General features: G+C 39.7%; 1 protein-coding gene across 2 annotated transcripts; it reads right to left on the bottom strand.

Moving 5' to 3' along the window:
• Window positions 1-126: 126 nt before the first annotated feature.
• LOC141778684 (mitogen-activated protein kinase kinase kinase 5) lies at window positions 127-23955 on the bottom strand. Of its 2 annotated transcripts, XM_074653080.1 has the most exons (28): window positions 23384-23955; window positions 23143-23282; window positions 21052-21239; window positions 20733-20901; window positions 19232-19338; window positions 18857-19027; window positions 18634-18746; window positions 17371-17530; window positions 17078-17228; window positions 16750-16854; window positions 16353-16402; window positions 15704-15799; window positions 14274-14358; window positions 13779-13912; window positions 12517-12644; window positions 10868-11004; window positions 10633-10738; window positions 10316-10473; window positions 9107-9308; window positions 8645-8813; window positions 7461-7626; window positions 5570-5755; window positions 4636-4741; window positions 4283-4529; window positions 3930-4042; window positions 1815-1912; window positions 1634-1710; window positions 127-1442 (listed from the first exon to the last, which is right to left on the bottom strand). In XM_074653080.1, the coding sequence occupies exons 1-28, from the start codon at window positions 23715-23717 to the stop codon at window positions 1346-1348; spliced, it is 3993 nt and encodes a 1330-aa protein (XP_074509181.1). In that variant the 5' UTR covers window positions 23718-23955; the 3' UTR covers window positions 127-1345. The 2 variants fall into 2 exon arrangements, with proteins under 2 accessions (XP_074509181.1, XP_074509182.1); XM_074653081.1 differs by lacking the exons at window positions 23143-23282; window positions 23384-23955 and adding an exon at window positions 22459-22516.
• Window positions 23956-26482: the final 2527 nt, after the last annotated feature.

Below are 26482 nucleotides of genomic sequence, written 5' to 3'. Positions count from 1 at the left end.
AAAACAGATGAGGGAACACGTGTGGAATTTTAAGACTGTTCACCACTTCATCACTTCTTCCAGCCGATACGTCACTCGATCTCTGTGACTGACAAACAGCTGCATGCAGATAACAAACCAGTCTGAGAGATTTAAGGTTCCTATTTATTATCTGAATGAGTAGTAACAGCATGTACAGTACAAATGATCTGCGTTTTTCCCAAGAATGCAGAGACATCCATCTTAAATACAATATGTGCTTAATAACCTAGGTCCTGCTAAGTTTTTCAGTAAAACAGCTTCATCAGAAGGCACCATATATACATATATTAGAGCTGTGTCGATTAAACTATTTAATTGCGATTAATCGCATGATTGTCCATGATTGGCGATTACTCGCAAATTAATTGCACATTTTTTATCTGTTCAAAATGTACCTTAAAGGGAGATTTGTAAATTATTAAATACTCTTATCAACATGGGAGTGGGCAAATATGCTGCTTTATGCAAATGTATGTGTATAATTATAATTGGAAATCAATTAACACCAAAAAATGACAAATTGTGTCCAGAAACCCTCACAGGTAGTGCATTTAGCATAAAAAAAAAATGTGCTCAAATCATAACATGGCAAATTCAAGCCCAACAGGCAACAACGGCTATCAGTGCGTCAGTGTCCTTACTTGACTATGACTTGTCCCAAACTGCATGTGATTATCATAAAGTGATAAGTCTGTAAAGGGGAGACTCGTGGGTACCCATAGAACCCATTTTCATTCACATATCTTGAGGTCAGAGGTCAAGGGACCCCTTTGAAAATGGCCATGCCAGTTTTTCCTCACCAAAATTTAGCGCAGGTTTGGAGCTTTATTTAGCCTCCTTCGCGACAGGCTAGTACGACATGGTTGGTACCAACGGATTCCTTAGGTTTTCTAGTTTCATATGATGCCATCTTCACTCTAGCTTTAAAACTGCACCTGCTACAACCTCCAAAAGAAATTAGTGGCGTTAAAACAAATTTGTGTTAACATGTTATTATCACGTTAACTTTGACAGCCCTAATATATATCCTGTTTGTTTGCAGACAAATCAATACTCTATAAGCAGTTTTTTATGAAGGCATAACTGTTATCCCACTTGCCAAAGCCCTGAGAAAATGTAACAAAAATGTACTTTTTGCATTCTGCCTTCCATGCACTACAACTGGAAGAAATGGTCAGTAACTTTATAGAAAAATACATTCACAGTCCAACTACAATCCATCCTGCTTTACATCAGTTCTGTTCAGCACTGGCTCTCTTCCTCCAGACAACACAGGACCAGCCTGTCAATAAATCTGTCCTTCGATGCACAACATCAGCAGCCATTAAAGAAGAGTGTCCTCGCTGTCCTCGTTGTGTGTGCTGAGCTGGGTCTTCCTGTGAGCTGTGATGGCTGCCCAGACTCTACATAGCATGCCCCCTCTGAAACAACAAATTTGGGACAGATTGAAATACAGTGTTACCAACGAGCCATCTCAAACACCACCGGGGCTTTTTTTGATGAAACACAAACTAACGATGTCTTTTCTAAACCACCGCCTCTGAGGGCGATCCCCCCTCTTATGTTTCTGCATGGACAGATGGTGTGAGGGTGATGTGTGGAGGCAGCTCACCTTATTCCAGAGTACATCAAGTCATCCCTGGAGGCCATGTAGAAGAGGCAGTCCAAGGTGAACTCATGAGAGAGCAACTAGAAAACAGGATCGCACAGGTTTGGGTTAACGGCGGATAGATGAGTAATACCAAAAAAGCCTGCGGCAGGAGTAGCAAAACAAAGAAAAAGGCAGAGCTTACCTTGTTGATAGTGTCTTGATCTACAGGGACAGACTTGAGCCAGCGCACCAAAGCCTTCACTTCTGGATTAGAGTCTTTCTGTGTAGCCACTTCACCATCTATAATACAACAGCGATTACAAGCATTCAGACTGGCTCGTGCAAATTGCGCGCATACTGTATCATGTGGTGTTAACGTTACACACAATGAAAACACTTATCGTGTTTCCGCAGGCAAACTGAATAATCATTATCCAAACTGAAGAGTCAAGTTGGAGCACATTAGGTGAGGATCTATGCCTGTGACAAGAACCAGTCAGGCAGAAATCCAAAGCCTGAAGCTGAGGCGTGGTGGGAATTGACTGGTTTCAAGTGTTAGGAAACGTTGATGAGAATCACTGAGTGTATTGATAATCCAAAAAAGGGCTTGGTCCCTTGATGCAATACTGCTCATGCTGCAGCTTGTGCGGTTAATCATCGGACTATCGGCTGAGCTTTTACCAACTCTTAGATGATGGCTCACTCCTCACGTGATTCTACTTTAGATGCATGAAGTTGCAATACTATCTATCAACTTGTATTGAATATCCTCCATTTTAATTTGGTATATTTTCTTTACCAGATATTACAAAACGGGAGAATCATAAACAGACTTCACCTGGATTAGCTATTACATTACACATTCAATATTTATTCCAGCACTCTTTTCACTTTTACAGAAACACTTGACTTGTATATAGACATTGTATTTTGTTGTTCATTGCTTTTTATATATATTTATATACTCATCTATTTCACAGATTTGAACAATAGTTAAAGGCTTATGTTTACCTATCTTTGTTCAGCTGTTTATCAGCAGTGACAGCGACGCTGGTATCGTTTTCACCTTGTGAGTCTTTGTGTGTGTCATCATGGTAAAATGTGGTCCTGGAGACACCTACTGTAGCGGGAACTACCACAGAAGAGGTTTTGAATACTTTGTCTGGTGTTTGTAGGTCTGTCTGTCTGTGGACAGATGTTGTTGCCGCTATAGCGTCGCAACCGTAGTAGGGGGTATAGAAAGTGACCCGATTAGGCGTTGCGGCCGATGTGATCCCATCGCAAGATGGTCTCTAGTTTGTTTGTGTTTTAAGCTTTATGTCTATTCTATCTATCTTCTGGAAAATTGTTCTTGTTCGTAAATTTTGAGTAACAAAAAACAGAATCAAATCCTCATATGTACACATACTTGGCCAATAAAACTGATTCTGATTCAAGATATGAGATATTGAGTGGGCATATTCCAAATTGCAGTCTTTTTAGTATAAAATTCCCTATTTGTGTTTCCTTCATAGATATATATATGTTTTATATCCTTGCTGAACCACAGTGGAGGGATACATCCTATTTATACATTTCCAGGAGAAAACACTGGCAACTAAAGACCATCTTGTGATGGGATCACATCAGCTGCAACGCCAAATCGGGCCAGAAGTGTAAAGTGGGGGGCCCAATGGCCCCTTTCTTACTTCATACCACCCTACTTCCGGCGCCCTTGCTCGGACCACACCCATCTGCAAACATTGCCTTCAATTTGATCTCAGCTATACACCTGTAAAGATTTGTGACTGCATCTTACGCGGTTGTGACGCTATCACGGCCACAAAATCTGTCCACAGACATATAAACACCTGGCAAAGTACTCAAACCCGCCTCTGTGGTAGTTCCCACTACAGTAGGTGTCTCCAGGACCACATTTTGCCATGATGACTCACACACAGACTCACAAGGTGAAAACAATACCAGCGTCGCTGTCACAGCTGGTAATTAAGGTCTATTACCACACGCGACAGCGACGCTTGTATTATTACATGTGACTATCAAATCAAAGATGCCAACTTGTTTTGGCTACCTCAGGCTGCTCCAGCCTCATATTAGATTTGGCTAAACTTAATAATGCGTTTTTGGTCAGAACGAGGAGGACTGTGGATTTTTCCTACATGTAGTTGCACTACCTCATCTCCTTGACCCGTAACTCTCTCAACAGACATAATGACACACGAGTCTTGTGTGAAGTTAAACTTGCAAATTTGTTACACAATCAAACTCAAAATCAAACTTGTGCCATCTACATGGATGGAAAAAACTGTGATGTTACCTTCAGTGACTGTTGCTTTCCTCAGTGCATCTATCTGCTCCTGTTTCCTCTGGACAGAGTTCCTCAGTAGCTGCTGATACTCTCTCTCCTTATCATTTAGCTGACTCAGCAGTCTGAAACACAAACATCCATCATTACTCAGCAGAAAGCGGGCAACTCAAAAATCGTATTAATCACTGTGTACTGCCTAACAGAGAGGCCAGTGTTGGTGGTGGCTGAATTATGTCAGTTTATGTATCCTTGGACAATAAACACTTCATGGACATGACAATAATGCAAACGGCTGTTCTCTAAAATGTAGCACTCATCCTGAACATGAAAGCTTCACGATACAGAAAACAACTAAATGCTACCTGCTGGTCTCTAGTCGTAGGTCTCTCAGATTCTCACTGAGGGGACAGTTGCTGTTGAGGATGAGCTCTGTAGGGGAGTTGGGGCTCGCTGTAGGCGGGATCCTATTTATGGATGCTGTCTGCTGCCCATTCGCTGTCACAAACGGCGAGTCAGGGACGAAAACTACAGGGGTGTCTGGGTCAGCAAACTGCTCCTCAGCAGTGCTGTCCTCTGTCTCAAATGAGGACTGCAGCTGGAGCTTCAGCTCTGAGACGGGGGGGGTCGGTGGGGAAGAATGGAAGAAGCATAGATAATAAATAAACAACAGGAATCCCAAACTACTGAACGTATACAGTATAAGATGACACTCTACCTGGTAGGAGCACAGTGATGGCGTCTTGTACTGCCTGTCTCAGCAGATTGTCCAGAGCAAACATCCAGTGAGGTTTCACTTGCTGTTGCCTCAACACCTTCTTCACCTGCACACGGAGTAGATAGTTTAGCATGATTGAAATCTCACTAAGCCTGTAGCTGACAGCAGCGTAAACACAGATATAAAACATCACTTGTTGTCAGCTTACCTCATGTCTTTACACAATTTCCTTTCATTAAAGCAAATAAAAAATAATCTATGTCTGTATCTACGGCATTAACCATTTAACAAAACTATCAATTAAAACAACTCCTCATTTACAGTTAGCAAGGCTCTTCAACCTCTCCTCTCAGCATCAAAACAAACCTCATTCCGGTTGATCGGAAAAAACAACACAACAGGAAGTGACTGATTGTAACAGCCTGCCTTTAATATAGCCTTTAATAGGCCATAATACTCAATCTATTTAGGATAAAAGATATTGCTTAATGTAGTATATTAGACATTCAGAATACCAAAGACAGTTCTTACATATTAAGTTCAGGCAGAATTGAAAAAAATAAAATTATTGGCTGCAATATAAATGCACAATTATGACATTATCTTCATGATTGAAAGCATGACTAGCTATAATAATCACAATTCTACCAAAATCTTTGTTTTTTTTTGGTTCATTTTAGACAGACACAGCTGTCTTACACTCAGTACTTTGAATAAAAAACAGTATTGGTGTATTGGTAGACAAATACAAGGATTATAAGGACAACATTTTCACCATAGTTTCCAATTACCACAAGTTTAAAACTGGACCCAGGTAAGACGGCCGACATATGGTTTCATCCCCGGCAAGTCATTAGAACAACGTCACATCTTCTGTTTTATATCTGAGTGTAATCACCAGGAGAATCTGTGTGTAGACTCTGAAGTCACTTACTGCATCTTGGAAGCTGAACAGCACCGCCTGCAGGCTGTTGGGTGATACTGCGGCAGTGAGCAGTGTGGCTCGGAGTTGCTGCAGGCTGCTGGTCAGCTGCTTCCTGTCCGGGGAGCGGATGTTGTCTTGCAGGCAGCTAATGAGCTCAGTGATGTGGTCTGCAGTTATCGATGATCCCTCACCATGCTTTTAAGAGAGAAAAAAAAAGAGTGGATCAATGTGGATACAGTACTTCTACATGCCCCTTAATAACTTATGTCCTGCTAACTTTTCTGTACAACACGGTAAAACAGTGTCATCAGAGGGCACCTTTAAAATTGCGTTTGCAGACAAATCAATACTCTACTAGGCAGTTTGTATGAAGTACAGCACAGTTCTGAATCCAGAAATACTTAGACTTATTTATATCACAAAAGTACTCTTCATTTGGATAGTAACAGTCTTTTCCCGCTCATTAGCAAAATGCTTTTTTAAATTCCAGTTGAAGGTATTTTTTATTTCATTTTATTTCTTTTTTTTCTATTTTTCTTTTTTCTATTTTTCCATTTTAATTTTTTTTTAATTTATTTTTCATATATTTTTTTTGTTCATATTTATTTATTATTTTCACATTTTTAATAATGTTTTATTTTGAAGTTTAATGATGTGTTGTTGGCACAACTGACAGCCGTAACCATCATGAAATAACTGCAGTTCCTGTTTTTTGTGCCAGAGAGCAGCAAAACGCGTTTTTAAATCCCAGTTGAAGTTATTTTTTATTTCATTTTTTTTTCTATTTTCCTTTTTTATTTATATTTCATATTTATTTTTTATATTTTATTTTCACATTTTTAATAATGTTTTATTTTTAATTTTTAAGTTTAATGTTGTGTTGTTGGCACAACTGACAGCCGTAACCATCATGAAATAACTGCAGTTCCTGTCTTTTGTGCCAGAGAGCAGCAAAACGCGTTTTTAAATTCCAGTTGAAGTTATTTTTAATTTCATTTTTTTTTACTATTTATTTTTCTACTTTCCATTTTATTTTTTTTATTTTTTTATATACTATACTTTTTTACTTAAACCTGCTTTATAACAAAAAACATGAAAATCTCACTTTTTACAATATGGGTCCTGTAAAGACTTACCTATTATCTCCTACATTTTCGTAAAATCTTGCATCACACAAAGAAAAAATCTATAATTCTAGGCTACTGTTTGACATGAAATAAATGGGGGAGAAACCGCCAAAGGTTAAATTTTTTTGCCGTACTTGTTCTGGGGGAAATGCCTCCATGCATAAAACATAAAAGCTTTTAAGTGGGTAAACAAATGCCAAACCCAGTGTAAAATGAAATGGAAAAGCCCTTAGGCTCTAGATTATTAACTTGCAAGCCAACTTTAATATTAACTTTGCACTCACTGCAGACAGTCATGCCATGCCGCTTTTGGATCACACAGAGGTTCATATTTTGGGGTTTTGGCAGTGCCAACAGTGCAACAACATGTCTGGACAATTTGTGAAATATCTAACTAAGAGGAGATCCAGACATTCAGGGCTTATTATGTAAACATAATGTCTTTGCCTATTAGTTAGGGCTTTGCTGATACCGATAAAACAGCATATGTGGAATGTAATAACAATAGTCAATAGTCAATACTTATTGGTGAACCTGTTTAACTCAAGAATTGTTCTGCTATTTGTATTCTGAATCCGTCTTTGGAAATTGTTTATTTAATTGTTTAAACCTGAATTTAAAAGCGTAACCAGAGACAGAGGCTGCAAATTAGCTTTAGTTAGATGCATTATGTTTGAGAGACAATTCTACATAGTGTATATGTTATGTAGGAAGCCATGCAGTTACTATATTTCACAATGTTTTGACCTGTGTTGTGACTTTTCTTCACCCACCTGAGGCACAGACTCCTGTATGTTAGAGACGACGAGGTGGATGTAGTCGGTGAGGACTCGATGCAGTGTGGCTCTCCTTTCACTGTCCTTTCTCAGCATAAAAAGACCAACGCTCTCATCTGTTAAGGCTGGACTGCTCATGCCTGATGCAGAGTCCTCTGGTATTCTGGACAGTAGGGGGCAATAAAGAGATCGATCACACCAGATCAACAGACAAAGATAAAAAAACAAGTAATGTAGAGAAAGTCATTGCATCTCCCCTCTGAGAGGCGTTACAGAGCACGGAACGCTAAAACAACCAGACACAAGAACAGTTTCCTCCCTCAGGCAGTCACTGTGATGAACACTTAATCAGTCACAACCCCCATGTATATCCGTTCGGTATTTATTTCTTTACACTATTTGTATGGTTTACACTTAAAGAACGCTTGACTTGTATATAGACATTTTAAATGTATTGTTATTTTATTGTTGGTCATTGGTGCTTTATATATGTACTGTATATTTATTAAATATTTATATTAGGTCTGTCAAAGTGCTGATAATGCGTTAATGCAAATTTGTTTTAACACTACTAATTTCTTTAACGCATTAACGCAACTTGCAGGTTTAGTTTTAAAGCTGAGAGTGAAGATACTGGCATCACATGAAACTAGAAAACCGAAGGAATCCATTGGTACCAACTTTGTCTACTAGCTTGTCGCGAAGAAGGTTAAATAATGCTCCAAACACTAAATTTTGGCAAGGAAAAACTGGCATGGCCATTTTCAAAGGGGTTCCTTGACCTCTGACCTCAAGATATGTGAATGAAAATGGGTTCTCTGGGTACCCACGAGTCTCTCCTTTACAGACATGCCCACTTTATGATAATCACATGCAGTTTTTCAAGTCAGCACACTGACAGCTGTTGTTGGATCTCCCTCTGAGGTACATTTTCCAACGAAAAAGATGTAAGGATTTGGATACCTATAATTCATTGTGTAAGTAAAACATGGTTGTCTGTAGACTGTGGCATTTGGTACAGTAGCATGATACCCGTTTTATGCCAAAACAGGATGTAACCTCAAAAGACTATCTGACTGAAACCCCAGTGTGGTTTGCCACTGATGTAAGATCCTGTAGAACCACGGCTGAAGCAGAAATTAAAAGGTTTTTATTCTCTGTTGAGCAATAATCTAACTCACGACAGGAAGCTTCCGGTGTTCGGTGGGCTGTCTGAGATTTCATCCTCTATGATGGTGGTCTGGTGCCTCCTGAGGTCCAGGGAACAGGACAGGTCGATCGAACCCTCGAACGAATCAGTGTCCTCCACAAGGATGGAGATGGGCACAGACAAGCTGCGTTGGTAATCAGCTGCAAAACCCAGCAAGATTAGGGTTAGATAAGAGTGAGTGTTCAAAACCTCTGACATTTACCCGGTTTCATAACAACGCTTACCACACGAGTGTCATGACAGGTGCAATAACACAAAAGAAATGTGACAGCAGAAGAAGAAAGAATACAAGAGAAATGTGATGCAACTAAATCATAGAGGATGTTGTGATGGGAACAGAAGGCTATTTACAAAGACTCGCTGATGAAAAACTGACAACATATGTGTGAGAAAGGAGAGCAGTGTGTGAATTTGAAGTGTACTGAAGCCTCACCAGAAGAAAGGTAGTCTTTGGTTTCTGATTCCTGCGGAACCCTGATCTTCTTCCTGGGGGACGACCTGAGGAATGTGTCCTTCAGCAGGTCTGTGGCTGTGGCTCTGTCGTCGGGGTCCGGCACGAAACAGTTCATGATGAAGACCTTTGCCGTGTCCGACATGCACTCTGGAACCTTTGGGTGGATCTTAAACATGCCCACCTTGATGGGATTGTTTAAAAGGGAAATGTTTATGTTAAATTAAACAACTTTACTTTGAGATTTGTGTGTTTTAAAAAAGAGAAAAAGACAGAAGTTGTTCAACAAGATACAGCCATGCCAGTGGCTCTGTGAGGCTGTACTGATGTTGTGTTCATGTTATATGGTAACATCTGACTTGTAAACAGCACTGACGTTAACATCCAAGTCAATCTATGTCCCTGCGGTCTAGGACAAACCAAACGACCCCTTAAACAACAAAAATCTGAGCACAAAACTGCAATTCCCGCAGGCAATATGGATTATGCAATTGCAAAACATTATGCTGAAGCAAACCACGGTTCACCCTCTTCATAAAAATTCTGTGGGATTGAAAGAACACACTGAACGCTATGACACCAAATGGACTGAATGATGATTTCAGCTTAAAATGCTTTTTAGGTTAGAACCATTTGTAGTCTTCTGCAACCTACAGACTACGGAGGTGACCACTGACCACTCGGTGATACTGGATCATCCATAAGACTAGCCTATAACTAAAAATGAATGAGGTTTATTCAAGTGTCCCCCTATTGCCATCTAGTGTACGGTCTTAATAGTGAACCAATAATGGCCAGGAACAGTGTTTTGTGGAGCTCAACAGTGTATGCAATGGGGGTTCAATCAGATTTAACTATAGGCTATGCCTGGGATTGGTCCCTGTATCTAGAGCCATGTGATAAGAGAAGTGATTGGTTCCCAAATAATTGGATCCAACTCCCAGCTGTGTGTTAACTGTGTGTTAATGTCTATTGTGATGTAAGCCAATTAAACAAGTGAAATCTTTACTATTTTATCCTCCTAGATTTTGAAATCTTGAATGTGCTACCCTATCACATTTTTACCATCAAATAGTTTATTTAGCTATTTCAGTCCGAACCCATAAAGAGTGACTTTTATAATTTTTACTCACTAAAATGTAGAACTTTCTTTTTATGAAAACACCACAAATACAACCTTCCCTTATTTACCTTGAACATGGCTGCCTGAGGACTTCCCAGCTCATGGAAGGGCGTTTTGCCTGTTGCCATTTCTATAATAGTGCACCCGAGGGACCAGATATCAGCCGGCTTCCCATAACCCCGAGGCCCTTGGTCTATAATCTCTGGAGCCATGTACTGGAGAGTCCCTATTGAAAAATAATCATAAAAGTGATTAAAATGCAACTACTGCAATCAATTCACAGATATAAAAAAGACAAAACAGTATATTCTTATTATGTGGTCTGTAAATGTATCAACATGTGAAACAAAACAGTCATAAATGTCATAAATAAACAGTATCTTACCAGCAAACGTCTCAGTACAAGGGTTGATCCCTGCTAATCGTTTGGAGGTTCCGAAGTCCGAGATCTTTAACACTCCACTGTAAGTGTTGATCAATACGTTGTCACCCTGCAGCAAAGACAGATTACCCATATTGAGATGTTTCACAAACACTACAAACTAATACCATAAAGCTAGGATGAAAGTAGAATGATTATTTGCCATTTGTCCCCCAGAGTCCCAGGGTGCTCCGCTCACCTTAATGTCTCTGTGGACTATCTGGTTGTCATGAAGGTACTTGAGCCCCTCGAGGATCTGCTTGGTGTAGAAGATGATGGTGGCCTCGTTGTCTTTCAGGGGACCCCATTTGGAGCGCAGGAGAGATGACAAACTTCCTATATGCAGTAAATGTCAAATTATAAAATTTAATTTTTCATTTCAAATTCTCATTTTTTTTAAAAAGGTGCGGTTTGCAGGATTTGGCGCCATCTAGCGCTGAGGTTGCAGATTGCAACCCACTGAAACTTCTCCAGTGTACCGAGCGTGTAGGAAAACTACGGTGGCTATCTAGAGCCAGTGTTTGGTTTGTCTTATATTACATTTCTGCCAATAGATCCCCCGAAATGCTACACACTGCTCCTTTAAGAACAGAATCCTGCTGTGCAAATGTAATTTCTCACATATTCATGAAGACAGAGATGACAACAAAACACAATTTCTACTGTTTTAGTCAAACTGGAAAATGCAATTCTGTTTTTTTGTTGAAACTTAGTAATTTCTCAGCTACCTGTGTCAATATCAAACCAAGCTATGGATTGGAATTGTTCCCATATCTTCAGATGTTTTTCTAATCGCCATTATCTCAAGAGATTTTTCTTCAATGAACAGGATGTTGCAACCACCCAGTTTCTTGAAACTAACTTCCAGTATATGTTACACAATCACACATCCACTGTCAAATCTGAGCACAAGACAGACGGTCACTTCCTTGACGCTTAAGAAAGGCATCATCCTGTAACAATGCCAAACAGCAACTAAGGAAATGCTGACTTGAAAAGCCGCCAGAGGCAGCGCTTCCTCGTGTCGGCACTCCCAAGGAGGTCAGGCATGACTTATTTGGCAGTCTGTTTTTATTGCAGTGAAAGTTCCAAAGAACATTTTTTCATTGTGACCTAATACTAATTTGCCAATGTATAACTGTTAGTTTGTAGATTACAGGAAAACAGGGTGCAACACTGAAGTACGGGCGTAAAATAAAAGCGAAAAGGCGTCAGTAATTGTATAAGCAGATATGACTGCATAAAAATAAAACAGAATTGAAACCATCACACTGTGTAAAGTTGGTCCACAAGATTTTTGATTGAACGTAGCCAACAACTAATTTGCACACCCTCAGACAATTCTAGACACGTTCCTGTTTTTGAACGCGATGTTTTTAAGTCTTATACAGCATATTATTTTGAAAAGTTAAACAATGTTTAATAACTTATTTTATATATTTTATAGCCAGTTCACAAGAAAAGAGTCCAAATGAACGCCCCCCTCTCTGTGGTATTCACAACCTCTTAAGTGGAAAGTTTCTGAAAGCTCCAACTTCACGAGTTGGGACGTGTTTGTTGACGTTTTCAGAAATGGCGGGGGCCATGGAAGTTAATTTTTTGGTGCATAAGTTAATATATCCTAACTTTAGCCGTAGATTGTTTTTCTTCATAATTTTATAATATGTCTAAGGAAAATGTTGATATTCCCAACACCCTCATCATCTTGTGTACACGACTTCCAGTGTTGTAAACACAAGCTCACGAGTTTCATTTGAAGGCACAATATGTCCGCCAACTAATGGACAGTTGCCCTCTACTGCTCTTTGAACCTAAAAGTATTTGAAGTTTGAGTTTTAGGATTCATACCTCCAGGTACTTCCTCCATGAAGATCTTGATGAATCCATCCTGACTGACGGAGCCCAGGTACTGGACAATATTTCTGTGTTTTAGCCTCTTGTGCAGACCTATCTCCTCATGGAGGGGCTGGGAGTACCTGAGAGAGACAGAGGAATACAAAAAGTGTGACAGTGAGGTTTTCCTAACTACACAATGTCAACAACGCAACATCCCATATGATAGTTCATTGTTTTAAAACATGCAGAAATCATGTTGGATGGAGAAAGAAACACACACACTCAGTGTGGCGGACTAAAGAAATAACAGGGGCACCAGCTGCACGCAGTGGGGCACCAGCACGCAGAAAGTTTTCAAGCATGTAGGCTGGTCAACCTATATGTCACTGCATCACGTTTTCTCTATTTAAGGCACCCATTAGTGCACTGCATCTCCTTTTCTCTACTGGAAGGGCATCTTAGAGGACAATTTATCATGTTTTCTCCACTGGAAGGGCACCCTAACGGGCAATTTCTCATGTCCACCAGTGTATATTTACACTGTATATACTGTACAAACAAAATCTACACACTGTAATTGCAGGATAAAACACTGAATATGCCAAACCCGGTGTCTCCAAACCTCAGAATTCCAAATAAACCAGTTTAATATTGGTCAGAAAGAACATGAAAAAGTATGTGAGACAACTAAAAGTCAAATAATGTTTTTCACAAAACCTCCATTAGTGATTGGTTGGTATAAAATAATGTAGCGGGGTCGAACAATGATCAGGTTTGCATTTTAAGTAAATAAATGGTCAAGGGGAGTTTAATGCTTTACACGTTATGTCACATGACAGCTGTTATTGCACCACACTAAAGTGTTTTTTCTCTCTCTCTCTTTGACACTTCAGTTAACAGGAGCTTCCCTATTTTATACATAAATACTGTGCAGTGTCTTGGACACAACAAATGCTTAAAAAGTGATTTATATATCACATTTCCTTTGATGGAATCCATTATTTCCACATGACACTGCCGTGCAGGCTGAAGCTCTTTGTCCAGATTATAGAGTAACAAACAAAGAATGAAAAGTCTAACCACTCATCAATCTCACTCAAGATTCCTAAAGAGCACTGGGGATCCAGAGCATGCCAGTGAGTAGTATCTCTGCCAAATCATTTCCCATTATGGTTATCATGAGAGAAGCTATTCTTGTGAGAAACAGTGCAGCCTAGTGTTTCCCAGAAAGGGATGACTCTGAAGGAAAAACAGTGAGTGTTGGTTTCTCATACGTTCTGTCCTTCTCGGGAATTTCCTTGATGGCGATGCGTACTTGGTTGCTCAGGTCCCTCCCAGCATACACCACGCCATACGTCCCTTTACCCAGAATCACCTTGTCGCGATTCTCATTGGTCTCATAGATGTACTGTGGAGAGAAATGAAGACAGCATGAATCAGAACGAATGAGCGTCAGAGGAATTGTGAGGAATTTCACAAGCAGAAGAGAGGAACGTGAAGAGAACAGATGTTTCATTCAGAGACTTCTCAGTCAACAACGTGTAGGATTGTGAGAACAAAAACAAAATTAAAAATGAATATTTCTTTATATAAAGAGATACTACACAGAATGCCAAATTACATGGAAAACATGACACTATGTTAAGGGAATGTTTCTCTTGTTGAAAATTATTATTTCCACCCAGCAACCGCAGTTGTTTTCCACTTGTTGAGGCAAGTGAGACCTAAAATAGAGCACTGTGTCAGAGGAATGGAGGACTGTTACTGACCTCTAGTATTCCCTCAGATAGATGGTTCAGGTCCTGGGTAGGGTGTTCGGCCTGCTGAAGCAGAGAGTTTACCAGCTCGCAGAAACTAGTGAGAGAACAGTGTGAGGAGACATTAATGTAGATGAGAATATGGGCTTAACGGGGCATGGCATCACCAGAAGTAAAAAGCTAACGTTAAGCTATAAACAAACTACAAAACGGTCGCATGAGAGCTAGTATACACAACGAGGCTGTAAAGGAGGACGAGTCGGCGTGATGACGGTTTAGTATTCTCATTTAGCCACTTGTTAGCAATCTATTTTTTTAAGACACGTAAAGGCTTCAAAACTCACAAGTGGCATGTTTATTGATGTATTTTATGTTGTAGAACAAAACGTTAAACTCTCTTCAGCTTGTGTTAAACGCAGACCTTATTTTGGGGCACAAGAGGTTAGAAGGAAATGTCATTTATTGTGATTTGGGTCAACTGACTCTAAGTCAGAGTGAAAAAATATGTCCTAGGGCAATTTCATAGAGGGCAATACAGGAAATATGACTCATACAATGTGATAACATGACACTCATTTCTTCATGCCACCGACTAGACAGCCTGAAAAGCTAGTTTGCCTACTTGCCTGACATCTGATATGTTCCTGCAGCCTGTAATGATGCTCTGTTTATCTGGGTTTCCACCAAAAGTTTCAAGGACTTTTTAGTCCCTGGAACTACTTTTCAAGGATCTAAACGGTTCCTTCAGCACCACTGTTGTCTGCGTTTCCAGCACGGTCTAAAGACCTGTGAAGATTACGCAAATTAGTCCGCTGATGTATGAAAAAGCAACATGACATGGGGCGAGGGCTGCTGGTGATCACAGCAGTAAACACTCTGCAGCATTCAGTTCAGAGGGCCTGCCCATTTCATGTATTAAACATGCTGTAAAAAAAGATCTCTCACTCTTTTTCTTTCTGTCTTTTTTTTAAATGAGTCAGGTAGCTGACGGCAGAAATTTACTTATTAACATTTCAAACAAAGAGAAATGCTCTTCCCTCGTCCTAAAATACTCCCAAATCGATACAAGAGTACTTCCTTGTTTTCTGAATGAAGCGGCGCAGTTGAAGCGGCGCAGTTGAAGCAGCACTGCGGTGTGTGTGGGTTTGACCAGTCAGCAACGGTCATCCCTGCAAACTCCACCAACGAAAGTTCCGGTACTTTCAGAAAGTACTACCCTCTGACCAAGGCCTTTTTGGGGGGTAAAAAGGCCCCATAAAATGTCCCCAGAACTTAATCTAGACCCTGCTCCCTGCAGTAAAAACGCAATGAGTTCCTCAGTTCCTTAGTTCCGGGGGGAAGTTCCTAAGGTGGAAACAGGGCTTTTGTCTCTATCTAGCCAGTCAATGTGCACATCATTCCAACTGCCCCGCTGTATCTTTGCCAATGTATTAGTCACTCACCCTTTACAGTGAGGCTCGGAGGGGAAGCAGAGCTGGAAGTCATCTGAGTTGTAGTGGACATACAGGAAGCAGCTCCGCTCATCAATCTTTGAAGCACTTCAGAGGGAAAAACAACTGTAACTATACGGTATACAGAATTCTGCTGAACATAAAGATCCAAAACGGGCTGTATCTACCGACCCCTTCTCTGTTCCAGGAAACCAATGGCTAATATTTGCATTACAAAGGGTATCAGCTTTAAGTAAACAAACGGGGAATTGATTAATTCAGTAAATGCTGATGAGCAAGGCCGTGCACCAAAGAGAAAAGGTGTTGTCTCTCTCCAAACACAATACAATCTGATAAAGTGATAAAGCTGAGTATTTTGGGTCTTTGCTGAAAATTGCTCAAGTGGCAAATCGGCAAACAGGACAAGGCTAAAGTACACAGTAACACTGATCAGTAGCAAAGGGAATCAACAAAAAGATCACAAACAACAAAGAAGCAAAACCTGAAAACATATTGACGGAATAAAATCAGAACGACAGCCAAGGTTTCCAGGACAACCTTTGTGTTTTGGGTCCTCTGGCTCTGCTGCAGGCTTGAACACACCCAGAACTCAGAGCAGATATTTGAGAGATGTTAGCACATGCTGTATACTCCACTTTACCTCACTCCCCGAATTGCAGAGGCTGGGAAAGTCCACTGGTGTAATCCTTTCTGTGGAATGAAGGACGAAGTTAAAGCACGGGATAGAGGCAGTTTGACTAATACACAGTGTGTTGACACATGACAGAGCAGCTTTTATTTGCATGCAAGGATGTGCTAGAGAGAGAAAGAAAACAGTCCTGAGGTATGAAGCAAGTCATTTTTTTCCTCACACAAAGAACACACCCACACCCTCGCTCAATTAAACATTCACTGAACCATAATCAGTCTGAGAAAAGTTGGTTCTTCCTTTTATTATGCCATTTATTCTAAATTATATATGTATGGCAGATACTCAGAAATATGTATTCAGATAAGAAGGTGGCTCTGGGGGTGGGGGAGGCAGAGGGTCTACATACCTTTAAGGGTGTGACGTGTTTCAACTGGACAGTGCGACTTTCGTCCTCCTCGCTCACACACACAATAGCCGGTTGGAGGACTTTACTGAGCTCCAGAATGAGCACCTGAAAAGCAGAAAATTAATTTATGTGGAATGGGAGGGCAACATTGTCTCACTCTCTCTATTATTTCCTGACCATATCCCTCCGTATTACAGCAGTACATGTTAACCTTAAGATTGAAATGAATAGACTAGGGTCCCAATTAACAGATACTAATTTCCAGAGAAGATTCATGTTTTTCTGATTATTGTTAGGGTTAGTGTCATGTTCATCTGTGTCATCTTACTGGGCAGCGGCCTGAGGAGGTAGTTGGTTTACAGGTCTGCAAAAGCAGCTCCATCCAGAAGTCCATTGTGTCCTGTTTAAGAGACTTCACCTCAGGTAGCTTGGCAAATTGACGGTACAGGATGTACGTCTCCATAATGGATGCCACATACCTGAAAGAAACACTAAACTTATTAAATCTACATCAAATGAACACGGAAATAAGAACGAAATCAAACCAAATGAATCATCCTGACGATGATGGTTTCGATCTGCCTGATTACTACTAATCAAGAACTGATGCTTGTGCCTCACCAGACAGGTGCGTTGAGTCTGTAGAGTTTATCAGAGGCCAGGATGACTTTCCGACTCTCATCAGCGAGGATGTTTGCTCCGAGGTAGAAGCCGACATCCCAGTAGTCCTTCATCTTCTCCAAACTGCCCTTTCTACCGAGCAGGGTGCTCAGAGTCACACCTGAGCACCAACATAACAGAACATAGAGCAAAACAATATAAGGCGGTTATGTGCATACATACTATGTGCATTACTGCCACAGAATAAGCCAACAGGGATGTAACACTACATTGACTCTTATCCATTAGACCATTACGTACTTATTATGTGTATTGTAAAGTGCAGATCAAGTATTGCATGTATAATTAAACTCTCCTACATGTACTAGTTTGCACTTAAAGCTGATCAACATGAAACCAGCTGTAAAACGATTGGTTTTCTGCATATTGCATTGTATCTTAAAAACATTTAAAATTGAACCACATCCGTGGCCATAAAAATTTAAATTAGGGGTTGCATCATAGCAAAGCCTAAGGTTTATACTAGGGCTGTGAAAGTTAATGCGATAATATCACTTTAACGCCACTAATTTCTTTATCGCCTTAACGCAACTTGCGAGTTTTAGGTTCTAACAAGGCTCAGTTTTAAAGCGAGAATGGCATCATATGAAACCAGAAAACCCTAAGGAATCCATTGGTACCAACCAGATTATATCTGGTCTATCTCCCCTTTACAGACATGCCCACTTTATGATAATCACATGCCGTTTTGGGCAAGTCATGGTCAAGTCAGCACACTGACACACTGACAGCTGTTGTTGCCTGTTGGGCTTCAGTTTGCCATGTTATGATTAGAGTATATTTGTTATTCTAAATGCAGTACCTGTGAGGGTTTCTGGACACTATTTGTCATTGTTTTGTGTTGTTAATTTCCAATGATAAATATATACATACATATATTTGCATAAAGCAAGCATATCCCATGTTGATAAGAGTATTAAATACTTGACCAATCTCCCTTTAAAGGTACATTTTGAACAGATAAAAAATGTGCGATTAATTTGCATTAGGCGTGATTAACTATGTGCAATTATGCAATTAAATATTTTAATCAATTGACAGCCCTAGTTTACACCCCTACAACATAAAAGTGTAATGCATAAGTAGTATAAACTTTATGACACTCAATCTGTAGACCGTAAACTTGTATTCCCGCCAAAATACTCAAAGCAGGCATTTGTCACTGATTGTCTCCGATACAGAAAGCAGAAAGCATTTAAGCACCTATTTTGCGCAGCTCGATAGAAGTGTCAAATTCATGTCCGGCTGCCATCAGGAGGACCACGTTGTTGATGCCCGAGTGAAGAGTCGGCTCCGTCTCAAAAGCTTTTCCATACCTGACAAATAATATAAAAAGAGCACTGATGGATAAAACCAGAGCGATGACAGACAGGGGACATCAGTAACATCAGAAACCAGATTGTAAGACCAGAAAAAGGGGTTGTACCAGTAGCAGGCCTGGTCTCTGCTGCGGTGATCCTTAAACCCAGAGCTCATAAACATGTCTTTGTAGATCCGTCCACACAGGCAGTAGACGTCTGACGCCACCTTGACACCCGACTCCACTATAGGCAGAATTGCATCCAAAGCTTTAGCACGATCTCCGGGGTGATTCCTCCTGATACGGGGAGATTTGATAATATAAGCAGTGTTGAGCTTTAACAAAAACCCTTTATATCTTGTATACACACAATGCAAATAAAGGCAACAGGCTGAGACAGTGACACACAAAGACACTGAAGTGAAACCAAAGATGCGATTACAATAATTGTGATGACTTGTAAAACAAAAATATGAATTCAAGTAGGAGCCGTCTGTCTACCTGTTTAGAGCAAATATGTAGTGAAACTTGATATTCTGATGTCTTGCTACCACACACATGGGCAGGTCGTTCAGAGTCTCCACCAGTTTGATCATGGCATCATAGTCCTGGGAAAAGAGGGTGTAGAATTACAATGTATTATTTACCATCCTCGCATCTGATTACATTTAACAATTACCAGCCGTGACAGCGTGTGACCGGTATTGTTTTCAGCTTGTCAGTCTGTGTGTGTGTCATCCTGGCAAAATGTGGTTAATCTGGATACACGTACTGTAGCGGGAACTACCACAGAGGAGGTTTGGTGTGTATATTTCTGTCTGTTGACAGTATTTGTGACTACGATAGCGCCACAACCGTGCACAATGCAGTCAGGAAACTTTACAGGTGTATAGTTGAGATCAAAATGAATGCAGCTGCTGTGATCCCATCACAAGATGGGATCACAGCAGTCTGTAGTTTATATTATTACAACAATTAATGATCTTTTAAACCTTAATGGTCATTTTTGTTACTATCTACACTATCTGCTTTTGGTTCATCGTGACTCTTGCAGGCTCCCACATGTTTCCTTAATGTCGTCCACAGTAATACTTTCTAGGGCTGCTCCCTCTTAGTCCATTAGTTGACTAACCGGTTGTTCTTTGTCCAATCGACTGAACAAATCTTAGTCGATTGGTAATTTGTTATGCTTTTTCATGCTGAAAGACTCATTTCCAAGAAACTTATGATCACATCTCTGGTAAACACAAGATTTAAAGTGGTGCTTTTGTGTGATTCTTTGTGGAGAAACTCAGTTTTACAGATCTGTCGATGAAATCAACTTATTGATTAATCGATAAAATCATATGAGTGTTGGTCGACTGAGAATCTTTTTTGTCGAGGACAGCCCTAATACCATCGTAACGAAACGCAGGGTTTTTCATGTTTGATGTCAAGCAAAACATGCACATGTTGTGTTTAAAAGTTTAGTCAAATAATCAATTAGTTGATCCATAGACACATTTTTATAAATCTAATAAAAAGACAAACATTTTTAGGTTCCATCAAAGTGAAGATCTGCAGTTTCTTTCTATAAACTGAATCACTTTTTTTGCTGAAACAATACAAGCAATGATAAAATGGCATGTTGGGCTCTGCAAAAAATCTATTTCTTGACCTTAAAAATAATTGAAAGATTATTAAACAAAACTAAAGATGGGACCACACCAGTTGGGGTGGTGTGTGTGTGTGTGTGTGCGTGTGCGTGTGCGTGTGCGTGTGTGTGTGTGTGGAGAGGGTGACGCTATCACGGTGACACCTGGAAAAGTACTAAAAATCTCCTCTGTGGTAGTTCCCACTACAGCAGGTGTCATGTGCCATGATGACACACTAACTGACTCACAAGGTGAAAACAATACCATCCTCACGCTGTCGCAGCTGGTAATACCTATTAGTCGTAGCTCCTGACTTTTTACTCACTCCATGTCTAGGCACTCATTCACAGGCACACGTAAACACTCACCTGGATGTCCCTGTAGGACAACAGCAGGTTCATGACTATATCGGGGGTGAGCAGCTCTACACTATCCAGACGTTTCTGGATGCGGCTCAACTCCTCGCTCAGGGCTTTGCCGCTGAACCGCTCCCGCGCCATACGAATCTCATGCCTGACTGACTCCCGGAAGTACTCGCTGTCAGCACAAAGAGCAGAGAAGTCATTACATTCCAGATACGCAGGAAGCTGCGAAAGGCATCATAAGCAAATGCATGTGTAATCTGAGATGATAATATTTTTGGCAAAGCACACGATGGCAAACAAAGCACTGCAGTTTATGCCTGACCTGGACTGAACGTGCACGTTGTTCAGCAGATGCACCAATGTCTCCACCAGCGGGGTCAGCAGGGGCTCCAGCTGGAAACTGGGCTGCATCAGCTCTTTGAGACCGGTCATCATTCCAGCATCGCAGGCAAACACTTTGCCCTGAGGCGACACTACGTACGGGATGAACGTGTAACTTCCACACTGCTCCTGAAGGAAGATAACGCACACATCATACACAAATACATACTGGGAGACTTTACATGGCCTCATGGAGCTGAGGCATCTTTTGCCAGTTGTCTGTGTTTTTGCTATTAATGCTTAATGTTTCTTCTCAGTTAAACTCTTGCATATATATATATAATTGATTTGCTCCTGATTGCAAATGATTTGTTTTTATCATAGACATAATACCACTTTCATCAAATCTCTTACATAATTTTGATTTGATTTGTATTATTATTGTTATGTCATGCATAAATAAAAAGCCCAGCCCTGCAGGCTTACACGACACAATTATTTAGAAAATAACAAAAACAGAGTAGCAGCATAAATTACAAAGAATACTAAACAAATAAACTGTCCTGACATTTGGGGGCAAAAATCAATTGTGGGCCTCTACTGGCTCAATCATCTCACTCCCATTAACCACAGTGCAAACAGTGGAACACACAGGGCATCTTAATGGTATTTTACATGGTGCCCCAGAGAACAGCCAGTACCGCTATGCTGACAAAACTTGGTCCTAAGTGCTGCATGTCATCCCCTCTCTCTCCCCTTTTCATATCTATCACTGTCTCTATCAATAAAAGTCCAAAAAAGCCCCCAAAAATAATCTTAAAAAAAAAACTTGGTCATAGGTTTGCTGTGAAAAAAAAATTCAAAATTATTCTGGCCCTTCTTCAAGATAGGGGCCCCTGATTATTTAATATCGCAGGACTTGTCTCAAGGTCTTCTGACTGTCTATCAGTACTACTCAGGTGTAATTCATACTGTGCAATATCATTTTCCACCTGTGCAATTTTGTTAATAGCCTGTTTATTGTCAATGCTGTATATACTTCTCCTTTTTTATACTTCCTTCTATTTAAATGGTTCATATTTTGCTACACTTTGTTTAGCTCTTTTTTACTGTGTTAGCTGATGCATCTTGTTTTTTGCACTTTATCCCCTGTGCTGCTGTACACTGCACATTTCCCCACTGCGGGACTAATAAAGGAATATCTTATCTTATCTTTATATCAGTCTTCATTGAAGTTAAGTGGTGCATATTCTGCCATAATTGTGAAAGTATTCCAATTATCACAAACTATTTTTACACAGTGTGTATCTGACTTTTTTGGGGCCCAGGAGGAAGTTTGTAATCCATGGCTGCAGCAATAGTTTAATTATCACATGAATTCATAACAATAAACTTAAATTGAAGTTACCTTGACAGCCTATAGATCACTGTCTTGCTTATAACAGTACAGGATTATGTTGTTGTTCTCTCCCCTTTTCATATCTATCACTGTCTCTATCAATTAAAAGGTCAAAAAGGCCCCAAAAAAGAATCTTAAAAAAAAAAACTTAATCATAGGTTTGCTGTGAAAAAAAAAAGAATTTTTTTTTTAATTCTGGCCCTTCTTCAAGATAGGGGCCCCTGATTATTTAATAATGCAGGACCTGTCTCAAGGTCTTCTTTATATCAGTTCTCATTGAAGTTAAGTGGTGCATATTCTACAGATTTCAATAGTCCTACATGGCAGCCTGAGTGTCAGCAACTTTTTATTTTATTTTATTTTGGTTTATGTATTAGTTTTATTATTATTTATATGTGTGTATACATATGTACAGTATATGGGTATGTATAGGTATGTGTAGGTATATATACTCCTTTCCGATCTATTTGCTATTATTATTATTATTATTTCTTTTATCCATATATTTATTTATTTATTTAATTTTTGTTTCCCCTTCTCTGGGATTATTCAACGTAATCCCATGTGTATATTACCACACTTCCCGTGTGTACCACAGTGTATCTGACTTTTGGGGAAATTTGTAATCCATGGCTGCAGCAATACGTTTAATTATCACATGGATTCATAAGAATAAACTAAATGTTAAGTTACCTTGACAGCCTGCAGATCACTGTCTTGCTTATAACAGTACAGGATGATGTTATTGTTCATGCTGAAACTTTCTCTCACTCCCAGGTGATAGAAGAGGGAAGGCTGGCAGAAAGAGTCGCTCATCTCCACCACTGCTACATCTGCAGAGAGAGAGAGAGAGATTGAACAGGTTAGTTTACTGAGAGTGTGTGTTGTTGTTAACCTAAATATCCCTCCAGTCAGCATGCATGCCTGCACTTGCCTGCGTTGTAGAAACTATCCAGTATGTCAGTGGTGCCCAGAGATATCCTCTCAAAGGGTATAGTTTTGAAGGCAGCGTGTGCGTCCGAGCAGGCTTCCTTCAGACACTTCAGCGTCAAGTTCTCCTCACTTTGCGGCACCGACGCGTCCTCGTTCACGATGTACGCCACGGATACGGCTCTGGTGCGGCTCCGTGGAGAGACTATCTGTTTACCGCAGCCGGTGGCGCCCAGCTCCATGGCCAGAGAGTCCTGCCACAAACTCCCAGCTGACACCCGAACCGGATCTCTCCTCTTGTCGTGCAGACTCATCCGCCTGCGCTCCGTCGTGTACATGGTCGGGCACCTTTTTAATTCCGCAGGTTTAAACTCAATGCATGTGGGAGAAAAGTTCCATTAAAAACAGCACGGTAGTTTGTCCTTGTAATTCCCCAGGTGTGGTGTCACCGCCCACGCTCACAGCACGTATCCACTTATCATTCCCGGTACTCCTCTCTCCACTGGACCCGCCCTCTGATATCAATAACAGACTGGAACCTGAACGCAACACCAGCCTCGACTCTCGCATGACCTCTGCTGTGAAAAAACTATCATTAAACTAGATGATATCTCTGAGGGAAAGGTGGTGAAGTGGTGGTTGTAGTGTCTCACTCTCAACCTCAATGCCACCTTATAGAGAGTGAAGTTGCTATTTCTAAACTTGGATGTTGTGTTATGCATCTGTTGTCACTTGTGTGTTTGGAACATTTTAATTGTCTTTAATTGTGTGTTTTTGACATGCTTTATTTTATCATTTTTATAACATTTCAATGACTTATTATCTTGGCCAGGTCCTCAAGGGACTTCCTGGTTAAATAAAATAATAAAATAAAAATAAGATTTAATTAATAAGGATTTAATAAATTAATTAAATTGTTCTTTCTAATCATGTCTTCTTGCATATAATATAAATAAAATTGGAATCAGTCTTTGTACCTGTTTCTCAAAACATAAATTAATGTAAGAGCTGTAGAACGACAGGTGGACAGGCTAGGGTGTCTCTTGCTTTGCTTCACCTATTGCCATGCCTATTTTTTTTCATGTAATGCCCTATAAATGAAAAACAATTAATTAATCTATTAATTGTCAACTATTAAATGAATCGCAGACTATTTTGATAATCTTTTATTCGGTTTTATTTATTTGTGTCTGGAGCTGCAATGATTAATGGATTAATCAATTAGTTGTCAAATATTAAGTTAATTGCCAAAACTTTGATTATCAATTAATGAGTTAAAATAACCTGAACGCAACACAGCCTGGACTCGCATGACCTCTGCTGTGAAAAACTATTATTCAACTAAATAGATTACATCTCTGAGGAAAAGGTGGTGAGGTGGTTGCTGTAGTGTCCCAACCTCAATGCCACCTTATAAAGAGTGATGTTGCTATTTCTAAACTGGATTTTGTGTTATGCAAGGCAAGGCAAGACAGCTTTATTTGTACAGCACATTTCAGCAACAGGGCAATTCAAAGTGCTTTACATAAACATTCAAGAACATTGCGACAAAATGCAAAAGAACATTAAGACATAATTAAAACAGTTATAAAAACATTAAAGATTACAAAAATAAAAACAAGCTAAAAATAAAAGCTATAGGATAGAAGCTAAAATAGAATACAAGAGTAAAAGCTCTAGTGCAGTATGTAAGATCATTATCTGGTTTAATAAAAGGCAGCAGCAAACAGGAAAGTTGTAAGCTTTGATTTAATAGAACTCAGAGTTGGAGTTGGTCCTGCAGGTTTCTGGGAGCTTGTTCCAGATATTTGGTGAATAAAAACTGAACGCTGCTTTTTCTGCATGTTTAGTTCTGACTCTGGGGACACTAAGCAGACCTGATCCAGAAGACCTGAGAGGTCTGGATGGTTCATAACATAGCAGAAGATCAGAAATGTATTTTGGCCCAAAGCCATTTAGTGCGTTGTAAACCAGTAGGAGTATTTTGAAATCAATTCTCTGAGAGACAGGGAGCCAGTGTAGAGACCTCAGAACTGGACTGATATGATCCACTTTCTTGGTCTTGGTGAGGACTCTAGCCGCAGCAGGTTCTGAATCAGCTGCAGCTGTCTGATCCATTTTTCAGGAAGACCAGTAAAGACGCCGTTACAGTAGTCAAGTCGGCTGTAGATAAATGCATGGACTAGTTATGCATCTGTTGTCCCTTGTGTGTTTGTAACTATTTTTAATTGCCCTTACAAATTAATTTATAAGCATTACAAATTAAGTGCACCAAAACATAACTGGATTTTGAACAGGCATTTCATTTAAAATAGATATTCATTTATCAAAGAATGAACAATACAAAAAAACAAAACATTTTCAACTTCTCCAAGTTCACATGATTCACACATCCTGTGTTGTCCTCCTAGATGTTTATAAATCTGACAACTTTAAGGGCCAGATGAAGGATTCCTGTTCTCAGCTGTGCAATTAAAGGCCTTTGACTCCTTGATAAATGTGCTAGAACATAAGTTTCAGTGCAATAATTGTGCTTGATTTGAATATATGTTCGTAGTTTTAGTTTTAAACAATATATCTTTCAACCATTTCTCTTCTAGCAAGTAACTTTCTTCTAATTGTGTTCATGCTGCATGATAAATTATTACTAAACATACGTATATTGTAATTCAGCTTCCTCAAAAGTTCTATAGCCCATGAGGAATTGTGTGATTTACTCCAAAGAAAAACCTTCTTATTAAGCAAACGATTCCAGTCTTACCGTTTCACATTATCACCTTATTGATCCAGGAATACAACTCATATATCACCCTGAACAGCCAAAGTAGGAGCAAACTTTCTGAACACCTAAGAAATATCATCATCTTTGGATTGTCCAATTGTTTCTGTTTTTGACATGCTTTATTTTATCATTTTATAACATTGTAATGGCTTGTTATCTTGGCCAGGGCTCAAGGGACTTCCTGGTTAAATAAAATAATAAGATAAATAAGACATTTAATTAATATTTATTTAATTAATTAATTAAATATTTTTTAATGAGTGAACATCTAGTAATTTAGCTCAATATGGATCTAAACCTGTGGGACATATTATGTACATT

Source organism: Sebastes fasciatus, chromosome 12 (assembly GCF_043250625.1).
Source record: "Sebastes fasciatus isolate fSebFas1 chromosome 12, fSebFas1.pri, whole genome shotgun sequence".
In the NCBI taxonomy this organism is placed as follows: Eukaryota; Metazoa; Chordata; class Actinopteri; order Perciformes; family Sebastidae; genus Sebastes; species Sebastes fasciatus.
The sequence above is the reverse complement of the archived record's forward strand: the minus strand, read 5'-3'. Positions and strand labels throughout refer to the sequence as shown.